This window comes from Podarcis cretensis, assembly GCF_951804945.1.
Source record: "Podarcis cretensis genome assembly, chromosome: 2".
NCBI lineage: Eukaryota > Metazoa > Chordata > Lepidosauria > Squamata > Lacertidae > Podarcis > Podarcis cretensis.
This window is the reverse complement of record NC_137171.1, coordinates 56,421,896-56,442,891: the sequence shown is the minus strand read 5'-3', so window position 1 is coordinate 56,442,891 and position 20,996 is coordinate 56,421,896. Positions and strand designations below refer to the sequence as shown.

Here is a 20,996-nt window from a genome sequence, read left to right as displayed (position 1 = left end):
GAACAGTGGATCTTGGTTGCGCACAACATGCTAAATGCATGACGTCAATGAAAGTTGCACCCATTGCCACATAACTTGTGAGAACTGTAATAAAAAGTTTAAGGTCTTATATATATATAATAAATGTTCATAAACGTACCAACCAAGCACGTACATCGATATGTGGACCATATGCTCCATTTCAGGGCTTTCTACTGAGTGCCACTGTTGGAGTGTGAGAATGTTCTTGCATATGTGACGGCCTTAAGCGCTGCAACCCATTGCTATGGATCCAGGTAGAGAGCTACTTGACAAATTCACAAATTGCCTAACAAAGATTCTTCATGCATGTCTCATGCCCCATCTTGTTATTTGCGTTTGGAACAAGAATCTTCACATGCTCAAAGAACATACTTCCAGCAGAAATACCTTGGCAATATGTGGAGCCATTTGTTTATGGACAAGTTAATCACCAAATGAAAGTATTCTGGAATTTGGTGAGACCTGATTATGTCAAACAAACACCAGCTACCTCTTTAAGACTCCTAGTGGTCTACACTAGATGTTCTGCACTCATGTTCTGCTTGGGGCTTCCAAAGATTGGCCATTGTCAGAACAGAATGTTGGACTTAATAGGCATTTGGTCCAAATCAGCAGCACTCTGCTTATACACTTAAGTTATTTTAGCTAATAAGATGATCACTACTGTAAAACTACGTTATCTCTCACCCTTTAAACCGAAATCTACCAAATTTTCTCAAGATTTGCATTTTCTTTATATATGATTTGATTATTTTTCTGGGAAGACTTTGGGGACACCCCCCCCAAAAAAAAGTATGAACTTTTTTGTTATTGACACAATAGTAGACCCCATCTACACTATACATTTAATTGTTTTGCCTATAGAAAGGATTCCTATCTCGCCACCAGCATTGCAGTATGAATAAGAACTCAGTCTTGGGCTTGGGCAAGTATGCCATTCCGATGAATTTTCATAGCGATTTGCTTAAGAAGCTAGGAAGTGTCCTGCTAAATCCGCCGAAGGTCCATCTCGTCCAGCATCCTGTTCTCACACTGGCCAGCCCAGATGCCCCAGAGAAGCCAGCAATAAGGACCCAAGGACAAGAGTGCTTTTCCCTCTTGAGGTTCCCAGCGTAGCAGGAACCCCCCCCCCCATCATTCAGTTTGTACAAACTTCACACACACTCACACTCACACACTACATACGCTACGCTTCTGTTATAAATTCATAGAAAATCAACCATGCATTGGATTTGCACTGTTCTACTTTTATTTTACTCCATGAAGGAAGGACTACAAAATGGGGAAGGTTTGATACAGGGCAGCCATAATCCCTTCACCATCCCAGCACATCCACAGGAGCCCTGCCCAGTTGCTATGCCAACCCTGATGGTCCTAGACAGAAGACAACCAAGATCACAAAGATCTTGCATATGGGAATGGATTCAGCATGGACTGGAACAAAGGACAATGATCAGATCTTCCCTCAGGGGGCAGGAAACTGCGACTACCTTTTGTCTTCAGAAAATGACTCATGGGGAGGAGGAGAAGGGAACCAGCCAGGTGACAGGACACTCAGGTTACCACCATAACTCCTCCCTCAACCCCTCCTTTCTGTAATGTATGCATGATGTTTCTGGGGGTGGGCTTGACCTAGAGGATGGGAATTTCAAAAGTTTTTATAAGGTCTTGCACACCATTTTTCTGTGTCTTTCCTCTCACCTGCAAGTGAGGGGAGCACCCTGTTGCAACAGTCAATAAAGGCCAAGCCTACAGGCTGCTGATTTGCTCCAATTTACTCTGGTTGGTGTCTTTACTTTTTGTCCAAGGGAGCCCTCGGATTTTTCCGGTAACACCAGCAACTAACATCCAGAGGCACTCTGCCTCCACCAGGGGAGGTAGAACATCGCCATTGCCCTCCATGAACTTCTTTTAAAACCCTCCAGGTGGAGGATTTCGTGGGGAACAAATTCCCTCTGTAAAGAAGTACTTTTGTTCATGGTCCTTTTGCTTAGCCCTGAGTTCTAGTCTCATGAGAGAGGGAGAAGAATTTGCCAGACTGCTTGCCTCCCCCCCCCCCCCCTCTTCCTAGAGGAGAGATCACTGGGAGTTTTCTCTTCCAAGAACAGTCCAAACAAAGGCCATATTGTTACTGTTGGGGGCGGGCCAGCGATCCCCCAGGAGGCTGGGGCAGCAGAGGAATCGACGCTCTGCTGTTGTTGGTGATCCTGCTCCAGAGTCAGCCAGGAGGCGCACGCGGGTTGAATCCGCCTGGCCCAGTGATCCCCACCCGCCCCCACCTTGGAGGTTCATGCACGGCGTCACGTCCTGAGCCAGTTCGCCCCATCCACCCCCCACAAGACCCATCCGGGGGAAAGGCGCTGTCGCTGTGAGCAACCCCCAAGCCCAGAGGCGGAGCCTGCCGCGGTTTGAACCCGCCCACAAAGAAAGGACTCTCCCAGCCGTTTTGTTGCGCTTTCGGAGAGGGGAACCTTGCAAACGGCGCATCGGCGAGCCAACAAATATATTTTAAAGCTACTTTATTATTATTGTATTATTATTTTCCACCCTGGGTTTAGAAGCAGGAGGACGCTGCTCCTTCCACCCGGACTTCTGGAACTTAGCAGGGCCCATTAACTTCACCAGCCGCAACTATGATCGGAGGAGGCGTCTCGTCCTCCTCCTCTTCCCATCAGATCGAGCCTTTGCTTGCGACGCGGAGCCGAACAGCATGAGAGAAGCGCCCCCAGCGCCAAGGGCAGAGCCCCGGGCAGAGAGGTAAGAGCCCATCGGACCAGAAGGGAGGGGAAGGAAGAGGCTCGTTCTCTGGAGACCGACAGATGTGCCCCCTCCCCCAAGTCCCGATCTGGGGCTGGCACTCTGGTAGGCGCCTCTAGCCTTGTCGATCTCTTCCCTTGACTTTCGTTCGCCTGGAGTTTTGCTTTCCAAAAGCTGGGCACTTTTGTGTGTGTTTTGTTTTAAAGTGCCAGCCAGTCATGTGATCCGAGCGTCGTCTGTTTTGTTTCCTTCCGTGAAAACGGAAGGAGGCCAGTCGTGTGGTTATCAGCCGTCTGTTTTCCTGTCTCTTCTCTCCCTGTTGTATAAGGCTGGTTTTTTTTTTTTGGGGGGGTTGAGGTTTTAGACAGGATGTCTACATGGAGGAGAACCACAGTTTGTGGCCTTTTACTTAGGAAACGCATCCGTATTTGTAAACAAAGGCTTCTAAGTTATGAGAAGTGAAAACTTTTTGCAGTGGTGCACTCAGATGGGAATATCTCTTGAGGATATTCATCCCATACCCTTCAACGAAGTCACCCGGCCAGCTTAATTTCATTTAAGTTTACAGTACAATAAATCTAGGAGGGGGTACACATTAAAACATCACCATCTAAAACAGCAACATAAAATCGGTTTGCAAAACAAAACACAAAACAGCATTAAAATAATTTTGCAGAGGATTAGAAAGCTTGGGGAAGTTATTTTAAAAGGTTTTTGGCTATTACGCAAACAACATAAAGGAAGGTGTCAGGTGAGCCTCTCTGGGTGAGGGAAGATGGTTTTCAATTGTGTTATTTTCCAGGTCAAATTTAGCTGTGGTTACTTAAAGGGATAGCCACACCACCTCTCCTCAGGCCACACCCCTCACTGTCATTTTTTCACTCTTCCCTCACATGCTTTTTGTTGGCTGGACTGTATCCTTAGCTCCTTGCTTGGATGCAGAGATATGCATGTAGGAACATCAGACTTTGCATGGCTGAAAGGTAGCCTACTATAAAAATGTAATAGTATTGCTCCATCCAACTTTCACCTCAGACCACATCCACCTTTGCCCTTGGCCTTGCCCACAACTGGCTGCAGACCCTGAAAAGTTGCTCATGAGGAAATGCAGCCTTCAGAAGGAAAAAGGTTCCTCACCTGTAGGTTTCTGATCTTAGGCACAGCTTATGAACTGTTAGCATCTAGGATCAGTTGCAAGTCTTTTATAGCCTGCGTAGCAAACCACTTCATGATATTATGCCAGGTGTATCCCCAAATGTAGTGGCGAAAAGGGCAGCCATTAATTCTTCAGGCTGAGGAGGCTGGGACAACCGCGCTCTAACCTAGTTTTTGAGTAACAAATTTGAGGGTGGTAACAAATCTTTGAGTGCTTCTGATTTGTTGCTAAACTTAGGATTCTGTAGAAGCTACGTACTGTGGACTCTTTTGTACTTTATGTAGCAATCTGCATACACCAGCATTTGAACAATGTTTTTCAACAGCTGCAACAACCTCTGCTCCCTGCAACCTCTTGGACCTGTGGTATTGGGCTAGTCCTTTGTTTATTAATTTTGGGTCCAGTTTCATGCAGTGTGTTTAACCCCAGCACCTCAGTGTTCCAGAAACACAGATTTCTGTTCCGAGACTGATTGTACAGTAGGAGAGAGGTACAGTACAAAACCTGGCAATTTAAGCCATGTTCAGGCATTCAGCTGAACATTGAAGGGCTCAAAATGTGAATGGGGGCCGATGCAAGCCTTGTCCCCAGTGTGAAGGTCTGAAAAGGGTTTCTAAGCATGTTCTGTTGAACACTCTTGGAACCTCTCGACTGGGAGGATGTGGGAGGATTTATAAGTGTGTTCAAATGAACATTACAAATTCACTGCAGGGGTTCACACAAAATGCACAGAGATGTTGGGGATGGGGCTTGCCTGTGATTATAGGGATTCCCTCCCCCCTGAAAACTTTCCAATGCCAATTAGAGTGGCTTAGAAAGTGAATGAAGCACTATAAAATTTCCTGCCCCACACTAGTGATTGCATTTGTGCCCCTGCTCCATCCACAGTTTGAGCCTGCATGTAATCCAGTGAAGAGAAATGCATATAAAATACCCCTTGGGCAAAAATACAGGGTTGTTTGTTTTTACATGAACAGGGCTTAAGCCCTAACAATTATTAGAACTCATTTTGGTGACAGTCAACGAAATGGTTGTGCAAGCAGTATGATTTCCACATATGCAACGTAATTCCTCCATGCCCCATATGTGTGCCATGCACCATCCCCAAATCTTGTCCAAAAAGTTGGGGGTACATGAGGAGAGAGTGGAAAACCCTGTTGCACAATTATTTGTGTAGAGGTTGAAGGGATGGGCATGTGAGCAACTCCACCCCACCCCATCCCATGAAGGGGGGTTCTAACTGGAAAATTGGGAGCTCTCCATTCTTGAGAAGCCTGGTCAGGAGCCCAACAACCTCTGTATGAGTTAACACAATTTCTAGTCACACCTCAGTCAGATAGTCACAGGGATCTTCTGGCACTGTAAATGCAGTGTTGTGCAAATGGACTCCAGTCCATTCTCATATAAGTCTGTGCCATTCATAATGCTTCATCCCATTGCTTTAGCTGCCCGCAGGCCTTTCTCCTGTGGACACCCTCACCAGCCCTTTCCTCTTCTATCTTTCGAGGGAAGGGGAAACATACCTTGTCTCTGTTGTCTCCTGATCCAGAACTTGCAAGGTCAGGTAGGGTACCATAGGGCATGTGACTCTGTGTGTGACGTAATCACTGCTTGTTTGTCCGTTTTCATCCGTCTAGACAAAAAGTTGCAGAGCTGTTGTTTTGAAGGGAGTCCTGACATGTGCTACATCATCTGATCTCTCATTATCCTGCTGTGTGAAGGATCTTGTTGGTTTAGAATTTAATAGGGAAAAGTGCCCCCTGCGTGTGTACATTAGAATTTCCCAAGAGGAGGAGAGAAAAATCCCAGAAGATGTGGCATGATCAGATAATTAAACACACTACCGCGGATCACTTCTCACCCATCCAGGACAGCTGCTAGATCACTTTGAGTGAGACATCCAACATGATTTTGTACACTTAGCCTCCTTTGTCATCATTTCATTTTTTTGTTCTTTGCAAGTTTGAATGTACATCCATAATTTGTGTGCGCCAGACACGTGTCATTCAAATGTATTGTCCAATCTTGATTAGCACCATGCCATTCATTCTGAGATGTCACTTTTCTGAGATGTCAGACATTTGCATTGAACCATGTTTACCATTCTGGCCAGTTCTCAAATTGACATGCAGGACTGGGGTGTGGTTGGCCATGGGAATGCATGTCAGTTTATATGTGTATGCACATGTAAAAACAAATGTACTGAAATCAAAATTATAGAGAAGAATAAGTTCACAGGCACTTTTTGTTCACACCCATGAGAATTAATTTTCTACTGTAGTGCTTCATATACATAATCCTAAAAACCATTCTCTAAAGATTTAGTTTGCTCGGGGTTTTTGTTTGTTTTTTAAGAACAAATGTCTTTGCTTCTATGGCAAGGGCTCACAAAATGAGTCCGCTTTTAGTTTTTGTATGCTTTTTTCTGTTTTAAGTATTGCCTTATTTATTGCTTTTATTACATTTCTGTAATCCGCTCTGGGATCATGCTAGTGTTGAACGTGCAAGATATAAATTGTAGAATACATAAGTCGTGGGTCTCCCTAACCAAAGAAGAGATTTGAAGTTCTCCACGTGCAATGGGGGGAAAGGGTGTTAGGTGACTGTGTTTCCCTGTGTGCTTGTGCCAGTAGACATTATGATTGGTACCCCATGAATGCTGCTTTAAATGGCGAGCTCTCTATCTGCCACAGCTCCCTGTGTGAACAGAGCACTTCTCTCCATGTCACCACCCCTATTTGTGGGAGAGGCTTTGTGTTGACACATAGAGGAAACGGTCCATTTTGGAGTGTGAGCTGCTAAATGCACACAGCTTGACACCTGGAAATAGTTTCATGTGAAGTAATTTAAAGTGCCTTCCTTATAGTGGGTGTATCACATTCTTTGGTCCCCACCAAGGATAGGCTTCATCCAGGAAGCATGACAAAAGGAGGTTAAAAAAAAGAAGCCAGAACAGAAGGTGATTAAAACAAAAAAAACAAGAGTAGCCTTCTGTTCAGTTGCTTAATCATGACACATTGCATTCAAGGTTAGAACTAGCCAGAATTATTAGTCACCATGTCTAGTAGATATAGTGACCTGTCTAGATAATATTTTCTGCCTACCAAGAGTTTGGTCATCAAAACACACCTGTAATGTACAGGTACTTGGCAAAAGGGTTTCAGAGCCTCAACTTATATAGTCTACGTGCAGACCCATTTACACACTAAACTGTAGTTCTGTAAGAAATAATACTAATAGTTTTATTTTGTTTTCTGGTTGTAAGGTAGTTGTTCCTCACCAGGAAGCCGGTCTATTCAGTAACCGCTATGAAGTGCACAGGACCTCCGGAGAGCCAGAAACTTGCCTTGGCAATGGAACACGCTCTAGCAAGAGAGATAGAGACTTGGAAGGTGCCAGTCTTCCATGGTTTCACACTGAAGGTATGCTCTTCATAGAAAAAGACTGTGGTTCATGAAGTTGAAGAGCCACGTGCATTTTTCAACCTTTGACCAGTAATTTCCTTAGACTGGCAATCTTATTTAGTCAGTTTGAGTGGGGTAGGGGACTGTCTTTAACAAAAACTCTTCCATCTAAATATTAATAACCAGTCCTGATTACAGTGAGCAATGAGAAGCTAGACCAAAATCTCTGTTATGTGTGCCTAAAAAAATATGTTCTTTAAACTTCAGCAGATCCCAAATTATTGTGTTTGTTTTAACCAATCCCATTATTCCATTTTAGGGCACAGACATATCTCCATTTTATTATGAGAAAGCTGTTTTGTGGATCAGGGAATCGAGTTCACTCTTCCAGTTTTGCTCCGAAACGTTTGCTCTGGCTGTCAGCTTTTTTAATCGGTTGTTGGCATCAGTGAAGGTAAAGAGCTTCAACCTCACCCTATTCCTTTTATCAATGGAAAACATAATGGGGATTTTGCTGGGCTGCAGCATGCACTCATCTAATATTAGAGAGTTGGATCCAGATATGCAGTGCAGTCCTATTGGTACCCCATGAAAGCTGCCTTAAATTGTAAGCTGTTTGTATACCACAGCTCCAAGTGTGACCCGAGCTTCTTCATCAGTGTTAGCATGAGCTAGGGCAGAAACACATCCAAGTGCTTTGATTAAAATGAAAATAAAGGGAATATATGGAATAGGTACATTCTGCATTAATAACACTGATCTCGCTTCCCTGTCCTAATTCTGATATTTAAAAAAGCAGTGACTGTTAAACATTTCATGCTAGGCCCTTTCTGTCTTGTATTAATTACTTGAAGTGATTCCGTCATAGACCACATACAGTTGTACCTCTTTTTGTGTCCGGGATCCGATCCAGAGACCCGGATGCTCAACGAAAAGGACGCTCGACAAAGCGGTGCTCTGTGCATGTGTAAGCACAATTTAGCGCTTCTGTGCGTGCAGCAAACCCAGAAGTAACCCGTTCCGGTACTTCCGGGTTTGCTGCAGACATTGGACAAAATTGACCCTAAACAGGGCGGACTGAAAACGAGGTACCACTGTATAGCTTTGAAGAGTACCGCTGCTAAATTGCCATGGCTCAATTTACTCAATTAACATGCCAGTTACACAGATAGACTCCTCTTACTGCTTGATGCACCACAGTGAGGCAACTCAGAAGCATGAATATGTGTGTATATATATATATCCATATAGTTTTCAATAGTTATTTTCCCAGTTGGGTATTTTTCCTCCATTCTTTTTCTTTAAACTACTACCCTTCCCTTTCAGGCACAGTTAAAATATCTCCAATGCATTGCAACAGCTTGCCTGGTTCTTGCAGCAAAAATCAATGAAGAAGATGAGGTATGTATGTTTTAAACGTGGCAACCTAAGAGAAGGATTTGTCTTCCATTAAAGCGACATATACAGGATCTTCACAGACACACACCCTTTTTTATGGATGTGTGTAGTTGGAATGGGTCAAGCCACTGTGAAAGTCTATGGGCAACCTGTGTCTGAGGGAGCCTGTCTGTCCCAATAGGCTACCTGTCAGTTTTAAATCCATTATGAATGCTTATTTCAGTGTATCAGGTGTGTAAAGGTTACAGCAACATTGTTGGATGTTCAGCAGCAAAACTACTGTAGAACATCTAGGTAAGTCACTCTCAGACTTGCCTTAGTCTGCTTGGATCATACACTCTCCGTTTTTCAGTTGCCTGTCTCATTGCTATGCTGCATCTATTGATGTGTGGTGGTTGCCGATGCAATCCTGGACAAGCTTGCAAACGGTGCACCAAGTTGCAATTGAAGGTTTGGGTCCACGCTACCTGAAAGATCGCATTTCCCTGTAGAAACCTGCTCAGGTGCTAAAATGAGCACCTTCCCTTAGTCCCATCAACATCAGAAGCATGGTTGGTGGTGACATGAGACAGAGTCTCTTTTGAGATTGCACCTGTTTTGTGGAATTCACTCCCAAGAGTGGTTAGATTGGCTCCTTCTTTGCTATCCTTCCACCGTCAAGCTGAGACCTTCCTATTCAGACAGGCCTTAGTTTTCAAAGTGCTTATCTCTGTTTGCCTCACTGCTTACCCCAGGAAAACCTGATCTGTAAATTGGAACACATGGCAATCTGGTTTGGTCCAATTTGTCACTAAATAGCGGGTTTTCCCGGGGAAAGCAGCAGGGCAAAGGACACATGCTTAGAAATTGTGGAGCAAACAGAAAACTGCTTGGACCTGTACTTTCTAGGCTTGGGGCATACAGAAGTGTGGCAGAGCTCTTGATGCAGACAAAGGTTATCACTGGGCTACATTTTAATTGCTGGTTTTTAATGTCTTGTGATGAATTTTGGTTATTCTTTTTAACTAGTTCATTTTTATTGCTCTGTATTTTATAATGAAGCTTTTAAAATGTTGGAAGCCACCTTGGATCCCGACTTGAGTGTAGGTGGGATATAAATACATTTCATAAATAAATTGAGTGGCATTTCTGCATTGGATATGCTGAAGAATCCTGAACTGTGCTTTGAGCACTAAATTGTTGATTGTGTCAAAAAGTTCTTATAAATTCTGTTGTTTAGTTAAACAGGCTCTAAATAATAATTGTTTCCTTTCTCAAAGAATCCTTGAAAAACTGTACTAGTGGCCTGATTTTATGCTATGTGTACAAAGTCACTGTAGAAGCTAGAATACAATTAGGCCTCTGCTATTGAACAAGATCTGACACTTAAAGCTCAGGAGTAAACTTCCTCAGAAATGTCCATAATGAACTTTAGCAAGGCCTTCATTCAGTGTATGTTTTAGGGTTGGTGTCACAAACTTAACTTTAATCCAGGGATGGGACAGGCCCCAAAAAGTATTTTTGCCCCTCCCCACCCCAAAATTTGTCCTTTTTTAAAAAAACCAAAGGAAATTTAAAAAAAAAAACATTTTTTTTTAACAGAATGGATACTCTACTGTAATACCAAAGTGTTTTTGTGCCTCCCAAGATCCTTCAAAAATATGTTCATTAACAACCCCAAGCCCTTATATTTATGTATTTATACATATTATAAAATTGCTGATTACTCAGGCAGGTCTCCTACTGTGATTCTGGAGTGTCAAAAGTTTTTTGTGTGACTTGCTCAAGACACCCCACCCCCACCCCAAGCATGGTCCTTTTTAAAAAGCGGGGGCACATTCACTGTACACTTCATCCTCACCTACTTTGACATGTGGACCTCAGAGAGTTGACCGTGGATCAATGTGGCCCTTGGTCTGCAGAAGTCCCCCTCTCTGGCTTTAAGGTTAGTACTCTAGAAGTGAAGGTGAATATGCAATAAAGATAGCCAAATTGCAAGAGAAAAAAACCTCGAAGAATCCAGCCATTGTTTCAGAACACAAAAAAAGTTGAAGGCAAGTTGTTTTCATACATCCTCAAGATGCATGACCAGTGGAATTAGTCTTACACATACATAAGGGAATTCACAAGGGTGGGGAATTACTTTTATTAAAATCTGAGAACATGGTGCTATAATGAATATTGGGATTATTTCAAGAGCCTCTTGGTTTTTACCCCAAAGAGAATAGTTGAGTAGGCTGCATTTCATTTATGTGATAGTAGGGCGCACACACCACACCATACAAAAATTCATAGGAATTTGGGCTTCTTTTATTATTATTATTTTTCCTTTTGTTTTAAAACAGATAATACCATCGGTAAAGAAGCTTGCAGTGCAGAGTGGTTGTAAATGTTCTCCAGCTGAGATTGTGAGAATGGAAAGAATTATACTCAATAAACTTCACTGGGATCTTTACACAGCAACATCAATCGATTTCTTAAACATTGTAAGCACTAGACATGTTTTCTTTTTCTTTTTTGCAAAAGGCTAAACTAGGGTTGTTTTTTTTACCAAATAAGACTAGAAAACAGCAATGGTGCACATACATTCCCTTCTAGTTAGCCTCGCAGACCACTCATTCTTAACTATCTGCAAATCTTTTGAAGTGAATTACTGTTCAAGATATTGAAATTTCATTTGAACACCCAACTATTCCATAAGTTTGATTTACAAACAATGTAGACTCCCATTTTGAAAGGACAACTAATAATTGACTTTTAAAAAGAGCTCATATTGTACCACTAGAGATTTGTTCCGTTTGTTTTAAATATACACTGCAAAAATATTTCTAACTATCTGCACTCTCAATACTGTACATAAAAAGCTTTCAGAGTTTTTGCTACATTTCACAAATGGGGCATCTCAGATCAGCTTTTCTTTACTCCTCACCCTGCATAAAAACATTTGACCCTCATTTTTAGGCAAATTAGATCATTCTGATCTGGCACTTAAGTCACATCTTATTTGCTAAACGTTTTCCGGAAGAAAACTCCCCGTTAAGAAGTTACCATGTGCTATAGTAAGGCAAAAGTCGTGTGATAATGTCTCTCAGAGTTCATCTCTTCACAGCATGGGTGGCTGACCTGTGACTCTCTTAATGTGGCTGGACCCCAGCTCCCATCAACCCCATCCAGCCTGGCCAGTGGTCAGAAGTGACAGGAGTTACAGTCCAGCAGTATCCGGAGAGCTGCAGAGTCCCCAACCCTGCTTTATAGCAAAGGGTGGATTTCTGGGTCATCCTGGCATTAGGATTGTTTGGGGGGAAATGTCGGATCAGAACCAGGATGATGAGATTGTATTAGTTCTGCTTCCGAGCATCATCAGTTGTTCTCTCTCTCTCTCTCTCCTGTTTGCTGGCTTGAATTATCACCGTTACTCAGTTATACAAACGAGAAGTCAAAACCTTCTGAATTGACAATTGCGAACAATGCAACGAATTCAGAATTAAGTTACATTCAGTAGAAGCTTCAGCATTTCAATATTTGGCAAATACGACACAAATGGTAACAGCAGGACAAAAAAAATAATAACAAAACTTTATAAGAGGTTTCCTGCCATGAATAAGGATTAGTTTGCACTTCTGGTCAATGACATATGAAAACGTACAAAGTTCACAGTTGACCTCAGTTCTGTTTTTTTTATATATATATACGTATATATATAAATAAATATAAATAAATGTGCGTGTGTGCTTAAATATATATATGTGTGTGTGTGTGTGATATAAATGTTTTCTCTTCTCTCCAGTTCCATGCCATGGTGATGTCCAAGTGGCCCCATCTACTAAATGGGCTGCCTCAGAGGAATCCTTCCCGCCATGCCGCATTCTTGACCAAGCAGCTACAGCACTGTATGGCATGCCACCAAGTATTGCAGTTTAAGGGCTCCACATTGGCTTTGGTGATCATCACCTTAGAGTTGGAGAGGCTGACTCCTGACTGGTTTCCTGTAATTACTGATCTGCTAAAAAAAGCACAGGTAGGAGTCAAACTGCCTCTGCAGCACAAACCTGAGGCCAGCACAAAGACTGAAAAAGGAAAAATGGAAAAACTTCACAAATACTTTAAAGCCATTTAATGTACGTTTTTTCATGTACTTCTCAGGAGTGCTGGTGTGTCTTTTGTTAGGATGCATTTTTTCCACCGCTGGATGCAAAATTCCATGTTAGTGTAATGAAAGTTAGGGTCCGGATGAAGGGCAGCCATTCCAAGTCCATTATTGGGTTATGCAATGCCATGACATTGTGCTTAATTTGGGTCACGCTTTCAAGAGATGCTCTATTCTAAACAATAGAGCATCACCACTCTTCTCATTCTGACAATTGGTCACACCCCAAACTTTAAAAACTCACATGGCCTCATGTTGGTTGGCCCATTATACCTGAAGGAGTGTCTCTACCCCTATCGTCCAGCCCAGATAGTGAGATCCAGATCCGAGGGCCTTCTGGTGGTTCCCGCATTGCAAGAAATGAGGTTACAGGGAACCAGGCAGAGGGCCTTCTCAGTATTGGTGCCTGCCTTGTGGAATGCCCTCTCACCAGATGTCAAGGAAATAAACATCTATCTGACTTTTAGAAGACATCTGAAGCCAGCCCTGTACATGTAGGTTTTTTTAAAACGTTTGAGGTTCTAATACTTCATTGGAAGCTTTCCAGAGTGGCTGGGGCAACCCAGTCAAATGAGTGGCATATAAATAATAAAATCATTATTATTATTATCTCCAGTTCCCCAAGCCAAGCTCTAAATGAGGACCTAGAGAATTCAAGAGAAATTAGGTTTGGCACTAGGCACCAATGCAATCCTGCTGTGAACAAGGGGGGCAGAGTAGTCCCAAGTGTTCTGAATGAAAGCACTATGAAACCACCCTGGGGTAGGTGAGGAACAGTACAGCATAGAACTTTGAACCTTGCTTTACTCTCCAGTTCCTTGTCCTACCATACTAATCTTTAGGGGAGAGACCAGGTGTAACTCTGGCTTTTCTGCCATAGCAACTTTTCCCTGCCCCCTTAAAGCTCTATAGTAAGTATTAGGGGATATTTCTGTTCAAGAGTCAAATTTCAATGATCTGAGTGGAGTTACCGTGTGACTCTTTTTTTCCTTTTTCTCCACTGGCACAATGCCATTTGTAGGTTCCTGTGCAGCAGTAAGTCACATGCTGGGTTCAAACACAGCATTAATCAATGGCTGAACTTCCACTATAGTTTGAGCAAACAGTGGTTTTGAGCAGCTTGTCTGCTTTTGTTTTCCCATCTGCTCAGGACTTGCTTCATAAGTGCACTTCAGTCTGTGGTGCATCAGCTTAGAGCAATGGCTCTTTGTGCTTTTGTCAATGGCCTGTGAATTCAGAAACAGCAAGCCACAGTTAATGCAGCTATAGTTTGCAAACCAGCTTCAAACTGTAGCTTCAGATCCTGGTTTGTGGGCACCAAACAAGCCATAGTTTGTGTTAGGCTTCTTTGTTGTGTTTGAACCCAGCCAGGATATACACAGACTCCACATTTGCTATATGCAACAGAAACTAGTACATGTTATGCATATCCCCTGAAATAGACTTTGACTTCATTAGTTTAGTACAGCTGGAGATACTGGAACTGAAAATTGATGACAGCTAATAATTTCAGAAGTTGAGAAAAAAATAGTTGTGTTATATATTGCATTACAGATCGACAGCACCCAATTCATCCACTGTAAAGAGCTTGTTGATCAGCACCTCCTGGGCTTCCAACCATCCAATACTGTTTATATATTCAACCCTGCAAACCAAAACATCCAAACTCACTTGGACAAAAGGTTACCCTGCTGTTATTCCACAGTGAAGCAAACAACACAGATTAACTCAGGAGCCAGAGGGAGCTGGCCAGGCCCATCAGCTTTCATACTTCTCAGAGCCAAAACCCATGAAGATGACATGCAGCCTGATGAATTCTATGATGGATTCAAATACCTGTACAGTGAAGATGAGATCCCAGAAGCTGGGCAGACCAGCAGTATGGGTGGCAGTGATAATCAGAGACAAGAAGAAAGCAACAGCACTTGTCCACCATTACAGCCTGTTCCTCAAATTGACTGATTTCTGTGTAGCACCATGGGACCAGTTGGTTCCCAAGGCTATTTCAGATGTTAGTAGAGCTGTGAATAAGAAGCACTGCCTATTTTTGAAACCTTTAACTCTCTACCTTTTAAAATGCTTTCTGCAACCCTGCATGCCTTTTTTCATAGAATCATAGAGTTGGACGAGACCCCAACAAGGGAATGCAGGAATGTCAGCCAAAGCATCCATGACTGATGGCCACCCAACCTCTGCTTTAAAAACCTCCAAGGAAAGAGAGTCCACAACCTCCCAAGGGAGACCACTCCACTGTCAAACAGCTCTTACCTTTGTTTTGATATGGCTACACTCTAAGAGAGACTGAAAACTTTAAAAAAAACCCACACAAAAAACAAAACCCTGATCTAGAAGCAGCTGAAATACACAGCTTCAGGGATCAGCATTTAGCAGACTGGGCTATGTGCTATGCTTAGAAATACAAATCAAGCCTTATTCCAGGAAGGAGTGGGAGCTTCCTAGGTTCCTCTTTCTTTTGTGTACACAGTAGGATAGTTTGTTTTTATTCAGACACTAATTGTGGTCTCCTGCAGAAGCTAACCTATTGTATGTCATTACTGAGCTGTGAATGAGTCCTGAACATTAGTTGTAGGGATGAGTAGACTAATGACATGCAACTAGGCTCAGACTAAGCTTAGATAGGGGCCGGCATGAAGACATTTTCCAGGCATTGATAAAATAGAACACCACTTGGATAAAGGTGTGTGAGCTGGGCTTCAACCTTAGTGAAATTGTGCTACATGAAGAGTTTACCCTTGCTGAACAATTTAAACTTTTCTCCCTGCTGACTGACTCTGAAATCAAAGGCAACTGGAGTGCTCATCAGATTTCAACCCTACTGGACTATGGAACAATTCTTAAAACATTGGAACTTTTCTTCACACTGTGTCTCTGGCTTCTTTGTCTTGAGGTCTTTTCGATAAGTTCATAGAAAGTTGTCCTTAGAAGAGAGATTGCAGTAAAATTATTCAAGGGTCACATTTAGCAAAAAGGGAAGGGGGGCAGCATTTAAAATGATTCATTTTTAAAATTATGTATGGAGCAAGCTTTCCTTTCCAGTTGTCAGGGCTGACAGCTCAAATTCAAGTGAGCTAACCATTAGTATACACACCATCACCATCCTGTATTAGGTTTATTTTACAATGACATGCTCAGCTGAAGCATACCTGTATCTGGTCATGCAATCCAGCTCTGAATGAATACTGCAAGCATCATGCAAAGTTCATCTGAGTAGATAATTGTGAAGTCCTCCAGTACTTGGTGCCTTATTCCTAAATGCAAGAAATGGGCAGGCCTGTGTTGATGTGAAATACGCTTGCTAATGAGGTTGGATGAGCAACAAAATGTTGGCTTCTGGCACTCTTATCTATGGGAAGGGGGCCACCATTTCTGCACATAGCATTGGAGAAGGATGCTGTAGCCACACTTCCGCCGTTATGCCATAGAACTGTGGAATGGCGCAGAATTCACCATCCCAGAATCTTTTTCATCAAAAAAAATAAAATAAGATTCTAGCCCTATGAAAGGACATAAAATACACCCATACAACTTGTGACTCACATAGTTGAACATAGTACCCCCAGCAATGTATTGTAGCTTACCAAATAGTTCTCATTGCTCTTACAATTATAGTCACTGGCAGGCAATTAAAATTGTTGCTGCTGTGGAGGGACACCATCTCTGGTGATCTGTATTTGGTTTGATGGGCCATGTAGTTCAGGACTGATATAGACAATACAGTGGTACCTCCGGTTGCGGATGGGATCTGTTTCGGAGCTCCAGTCAGATCCCAAGGTTTCCGCAACTGGAGGGACTGCTTCTGTGCATGCATGTGCAGCGGTAGACCAGATTGCTTCTGTGCATGCGGCGAAACCCGGAAAAATACTTCCAGGTTTGCCGCGTACGTCTCCTGAAGGATACATAACCAGAGGTGAAAGTAAGTAGAGGTACCATTGTAGTTCTATTGGATTTTTATTTATACAGATATATTCCCTGTCTTTTAATGATAAAATCAGGTATCCTGTGCTTCCTTCAGAGAGCTCAAAGCAGCCCACATAGTTCTTTCTGTTTTTATACTTGGGACAATCCTATAGGTTAGGCTGAGAGAATGTTGCAACCCAAGGTCACTAAGTCTAAGTGGGAATCTGAACACAGGTTTCCTCGGAAGCTAAGCAGGTTTTCTAGTGATGCAGAGGAGGATTTCAGGCAGCTGGATCGCCTATTGCCCTCCCACAAAAGCAGAAGTAAGTTGTGCAGAATAAGCCGTGAATATGCTTCATTTTCAAGTGCCTCACAGATTTTAGCTTTTCTTGATGCAGCATTCATATTAACTTGAGCATGTTGCTTTAATGTTAAAAAGCATACAGAGCCCTGTCTATGAAAGCTCAAACCCTTGTTTCAGCAGGAAGATGTACAACAGCACAGTGCTGAGCTGTGCACAGAAATAGGCTCAGATTCTATAATGCTGAAGGGTACAGTGGAGCAAAAATAGTTCAATTGTGATTGGATACCACAAGGAGACTGTAGATCAATGTCACATTGGCAGCTCTAGTCTGCAGCAAGCAGTTGAAAGGAGAGATAAGGGAATAGGTACAGATACTTACTGCAGGTCCAGTATTGCTAGATGAGCAGTCTGTCCCTGGTCCCACTTGGCGTAACAATCAATAAATAACTCTGCAGCAAGAATCCCACACCTGATCAATGCTGCAGCAGAGGTGCATTTATCACATGTGCATGTGCTTATGCCAATTGTCTTTAGCACTTTGGAAAAACTGTTTCTCAAGTTAAACGCATTAATAGGGGCAGCCCTTAAATGTTTTAGCCCCAAATCCTTAAAAGCCGTTTGTGCAACCGCATTGGGCCTACCTTTAAAGAATGATGTGAGGGTGAAGATGGCCCCAGATACACACTTTGGCACCAGATGATACCCCTTCGCACATAGTAAAAATGTCACAGTCAGCTTCATTATTGACTATTTTTGCTCTCTCTGCTCATGGTCCCCCAAACTGTGCTTACTGAGGTGCTCCCTACCTAATGGCAAGGGACAGAAGGATCAATAGTGCAATATATGCATAAAGTCTTTTTAAAGACTCAGCAAAAAGTCACATCAATGTGAAGATCGAATGTGAATAAGGGATCTTTTGCACAGCTGCTGTGGAACACAGTAGCTATGGAAAAACCACAGGTGATATTCTGGTTCCCAACCTATCGCCAGATGGATGTGGGTACAACACTGCAGCTGCTCGAGAAACAAAATCTGCATTATGTTAGCAGTCCGTGTTTCTGCCACAGTGTGCATGCTTCCATTCAGCTTGCTCACACGGCTCTCTCAGAAACTTTTCCTGTGGTAACCACATGCCTGATGGTTGCGTGAAGAGGCCCTGAAGCACACCTGGCAGGTGTACATTGCAGCAAGTGTTGGAATACGTCAGGAAAGCACATGAAAGCTACCAAAAAAACCTCCAAACTGTGAATGTTATGCTTAGTGCTTAAGAACTCAAAGCAATACCTTGCCAGCATGGCAGCATAGGAGTGGTGCTGATACATAGGAAATAAACTAAGAACTGAGGAATTTAATTATGCAGCATGTTAAACTGCAAAATCAGTTGGAGTTTCTCTAGTCTAGTTATTCAGGGAAAGCTTGGAACAAAACGTCCTTGGTCTTGCTTTTCTCTTTATGGGACCAAAAGCACTGTCCTTTTCTTTGATCACAAACTGTGACTTGACTGTTTATATTTTTAATATAGGGAAAAAAATTTTTTTGTTTTTAATGTGGGTGACCCCTCCCTTTTCGTTATATAAAAATGTACTTGAAATATTGTGTCTGTGTTTTTTCTTCTTTCCCGGAATCACATCTCTGCAGTTTCTTTCGGTCTGATCATTGAATGGCAATGGTACTGAACTCTGTTGATTGTTTATATTTACTGTATTAAATAATGGGAATACTATATAATAGGAATATATGCAGTATATTCATAGAGTTGGAAGGGACCCCAAGGATCATCTAGTCCTACCCCTTGCAATGCAGGATTTATTCTTCCCTAACATGGGACTCAAACACATGGTATTAAGAGTCTCATGCTCTACCAACTGAGCTATGGGGAGAGCAACCCATTCCCCTGATCTGCCGTTATGGAACTGGTTCAGATGGGGTGGAGGTGGCCCTACATTGGGGCTCTGGTTTGAGAAGCTTTGCTGTTCGTTGGGGGAGCCCCGTCAGTGAGCACCCCAGTGTGCTTCCCAAAATTGCACGTGGTTTGGCATCTCTGGCAACATTGAGGGCAGCCCAGTGCAGGATCCTGTGTGGACAATGCTGCTGTGTGGACAATGCTGCTGTCAGGTGAGGGCAACAGACCTGATCTGGGCCTCTTGCTAGACTGGAAGCTGGCACTGCAAAGAGACATGTTCCCCTGTCCCTGTCCATGTTTACACCACTTTCTGTCACCTACCTAACAGAATTCAGGCTGTTTCTTATTTGTAAAACACTGCAGCTGCTGCCTTCATCTTCTGGTGCCTTACTCGTAGCCCTCACAACACAAAACAACATCTCCCCTTGAATTCGTACTCATCAAGATCTAAGGGCACAGGGACATGAAAACTCTGGAAACAGTTGCTATACAGTCATAGAGCTTGCATCCCTCAGACATTTCTGGGCGATACTAAGAAAGGTGGCTGAGATGAAGAAAGTAAGCAGCTATTGAGACACTGGGTGCTGCTGGCCATTAACAGGAATTTCTCTATGGAATTACTGGTGGGAACTCCCAATGACCCCCCAGAGAACTGCTAAATTTGGAGAAAATTGAGCCAACTGCTGCATTTTAGGAATACTGTAGGGCACCAACTTTACAGCAATTGTTCTCACATTTTGCCTTTCCAATACATGTCAATTTTATTTATGGGTTTCACTTATTTTGCTAAAAATATAAATAAATTACAAAATACACCAAAGCCCATATCGGTCCCTATCCACATAGCTTTCTGTCTTAACACAATGAGATAGCCAAGTAACAGCTTGTTAATAGAATGTTTAACATTATTTTGCTTCCTAGGTGTCTTTTTAGATCTTATCTCTGAACAGGGCAGGAATTTAGGCCTTTGTATTACAAAATAAACCCTGTTTGCTAAAAGGAGAGCATGGGCAACAACACAACCCTCTCAGTTCCACTATGGCAATCACTTTGCACATGCTTGCTGGCTCCTCTTCCCCTCCCCAATCAGTTGTCCTTTTAAAATGGTTTCACAATCAAGTTCAATTTATTATTTGCAGATAGGAAAAGATTGGGGGCACTCCAGCCATTTCCTGTAACAACAAACAGATGTAAATACAGAAGTAAGGAAGGAGAAGAAAATGGGTCAAGGAGGAGCCTCCCTCTATCAAATTAGGCACCTTCTCTTTAGGAAACTATTGGGTGACTTTCCTTCCATAGAAAATACCTTGACAATACATTTTATATATGGGAAACCTTTGCAAAATAGTTAGCGCTAAAAGATTCTAAAATTTCACGGGAAGGTTAGGGATAGTTAAAATTTGGTATTTTAAGCCCCAATCTGAAATACATTGGGCAGTTATTATTAGTCCCACAAAAGGAAGTTATAAGGAATGGGACTTTTGTCTATGAAGCATAATTAGGACACACTGTTACTTTATAGACCCAAAGCCAATTTTATAGACAAACATATCAAGCTCCCATTTACAACGGCAGTTTAAAGCAGCCACTGGAGAACTTTTGTTTGGGGTTCTTTCACCCATCATGTAAGAAGATTAGTTCTTTGGTTTTAGTGCATGCCATGCATTTAGCTGGAATTAACAATTTATGGTTGAATTATCAGAGGTCTACTTAATCAAGAAACCTGGTCAAGGCAATGTTGTCCAAATCACTTCTTGCTTTGGAATCTCTTCTGTGCAATACATTGCAAGCATAAAAAAAGTAGAAGCACCAATTAAATTTCTTCTGCATGAGGTGTTTTGGCCTTAATAAATCTTCTAATTTACATATCTTCCTGATGTTATGGAGCGCGAACTGGGAAGACTAAAGAAGCTACAGAAAGAACAAGAGAGAATCAGTATTTAGCTTGCAGGTTCACTCAGTTACATCAAGTGTACAGCATGAAACCACATGGTTGCAACTCAAGGAAA

General features: G+C 42.5%; 2 protein-coding genes across 6 annotated transcripts in view; one reads left to right on the top strand and one right to left on the bottom strand.

Moving 5' to 3' along the window:
• The first annotated feature begins 2,342 nt into the window (after positions 1-2,342).
• Positions 2,343-18,675, top strand: CCNI2 (cyclin I family member 2). Of its 4 annotated transcripts, XM_079967998.1 has the most exons (8): positions 2,347-2,778; positions 5,442-5,498; positions 7,200-7,356; positions 7,658-7,792; positions 8,665-8,739; positions 11,061-11,201; positions 12,503-12,733; positions 14,417-18,675. In XM_079967998.1, exons 3-8 carry the CDS (start codon positions 7,243-7,245, stop codon positions 14,822-14,824), a joined length of 1,104 nt encoding a protein of 367 aa, XP_079824124.1. In that variant the 5' UTR covers positions 2,347-2,778; positions 5,442-5,498; positions 7,200-7,242; the 3' UTR covers positions 14,825-18,675. The 4 variants fall into 4 exon arrangements, with proteins under 4 accessions (XP_079824126.1, XP_079824124.1, XP_079824125.1 ...); XM_079967999.1 differs by lacking the exon at positions 5,442-5,498 and having other exon boundaries at positions 7,204-7,356; XM_079967997.1 differs by lacking the exon at positions 5,442-5,498.
• Positions 14,976-20,996, bottom strand: part of SEPTIN8 (septin 8) — a gene marked incomplete at its 3' end in the record, with an annotated part of 53,225 nt that continues 47,204 nt past the window's right edge. Inside the window, exons 10-11 of one of the 2 annotated variants that reach the window (XR_013836418.1) lie at positions 17,891-20,898; positions 14,976-17,849 (exon numbers count right to left, since the gene is read on the bottom strand). Coding sequence is in view for 1 of the 2 variants with exons in the window: in XM_079967987.1 (XP_079824113.1) it covers positions 20,844-20,898 (55 nt within the window). Of the gene's footprint in view, positions 20,899-20,996 lie in introns of both variants that reach the window. The other variant, XM_079967987.1, reaches the window with a different exon arrangement.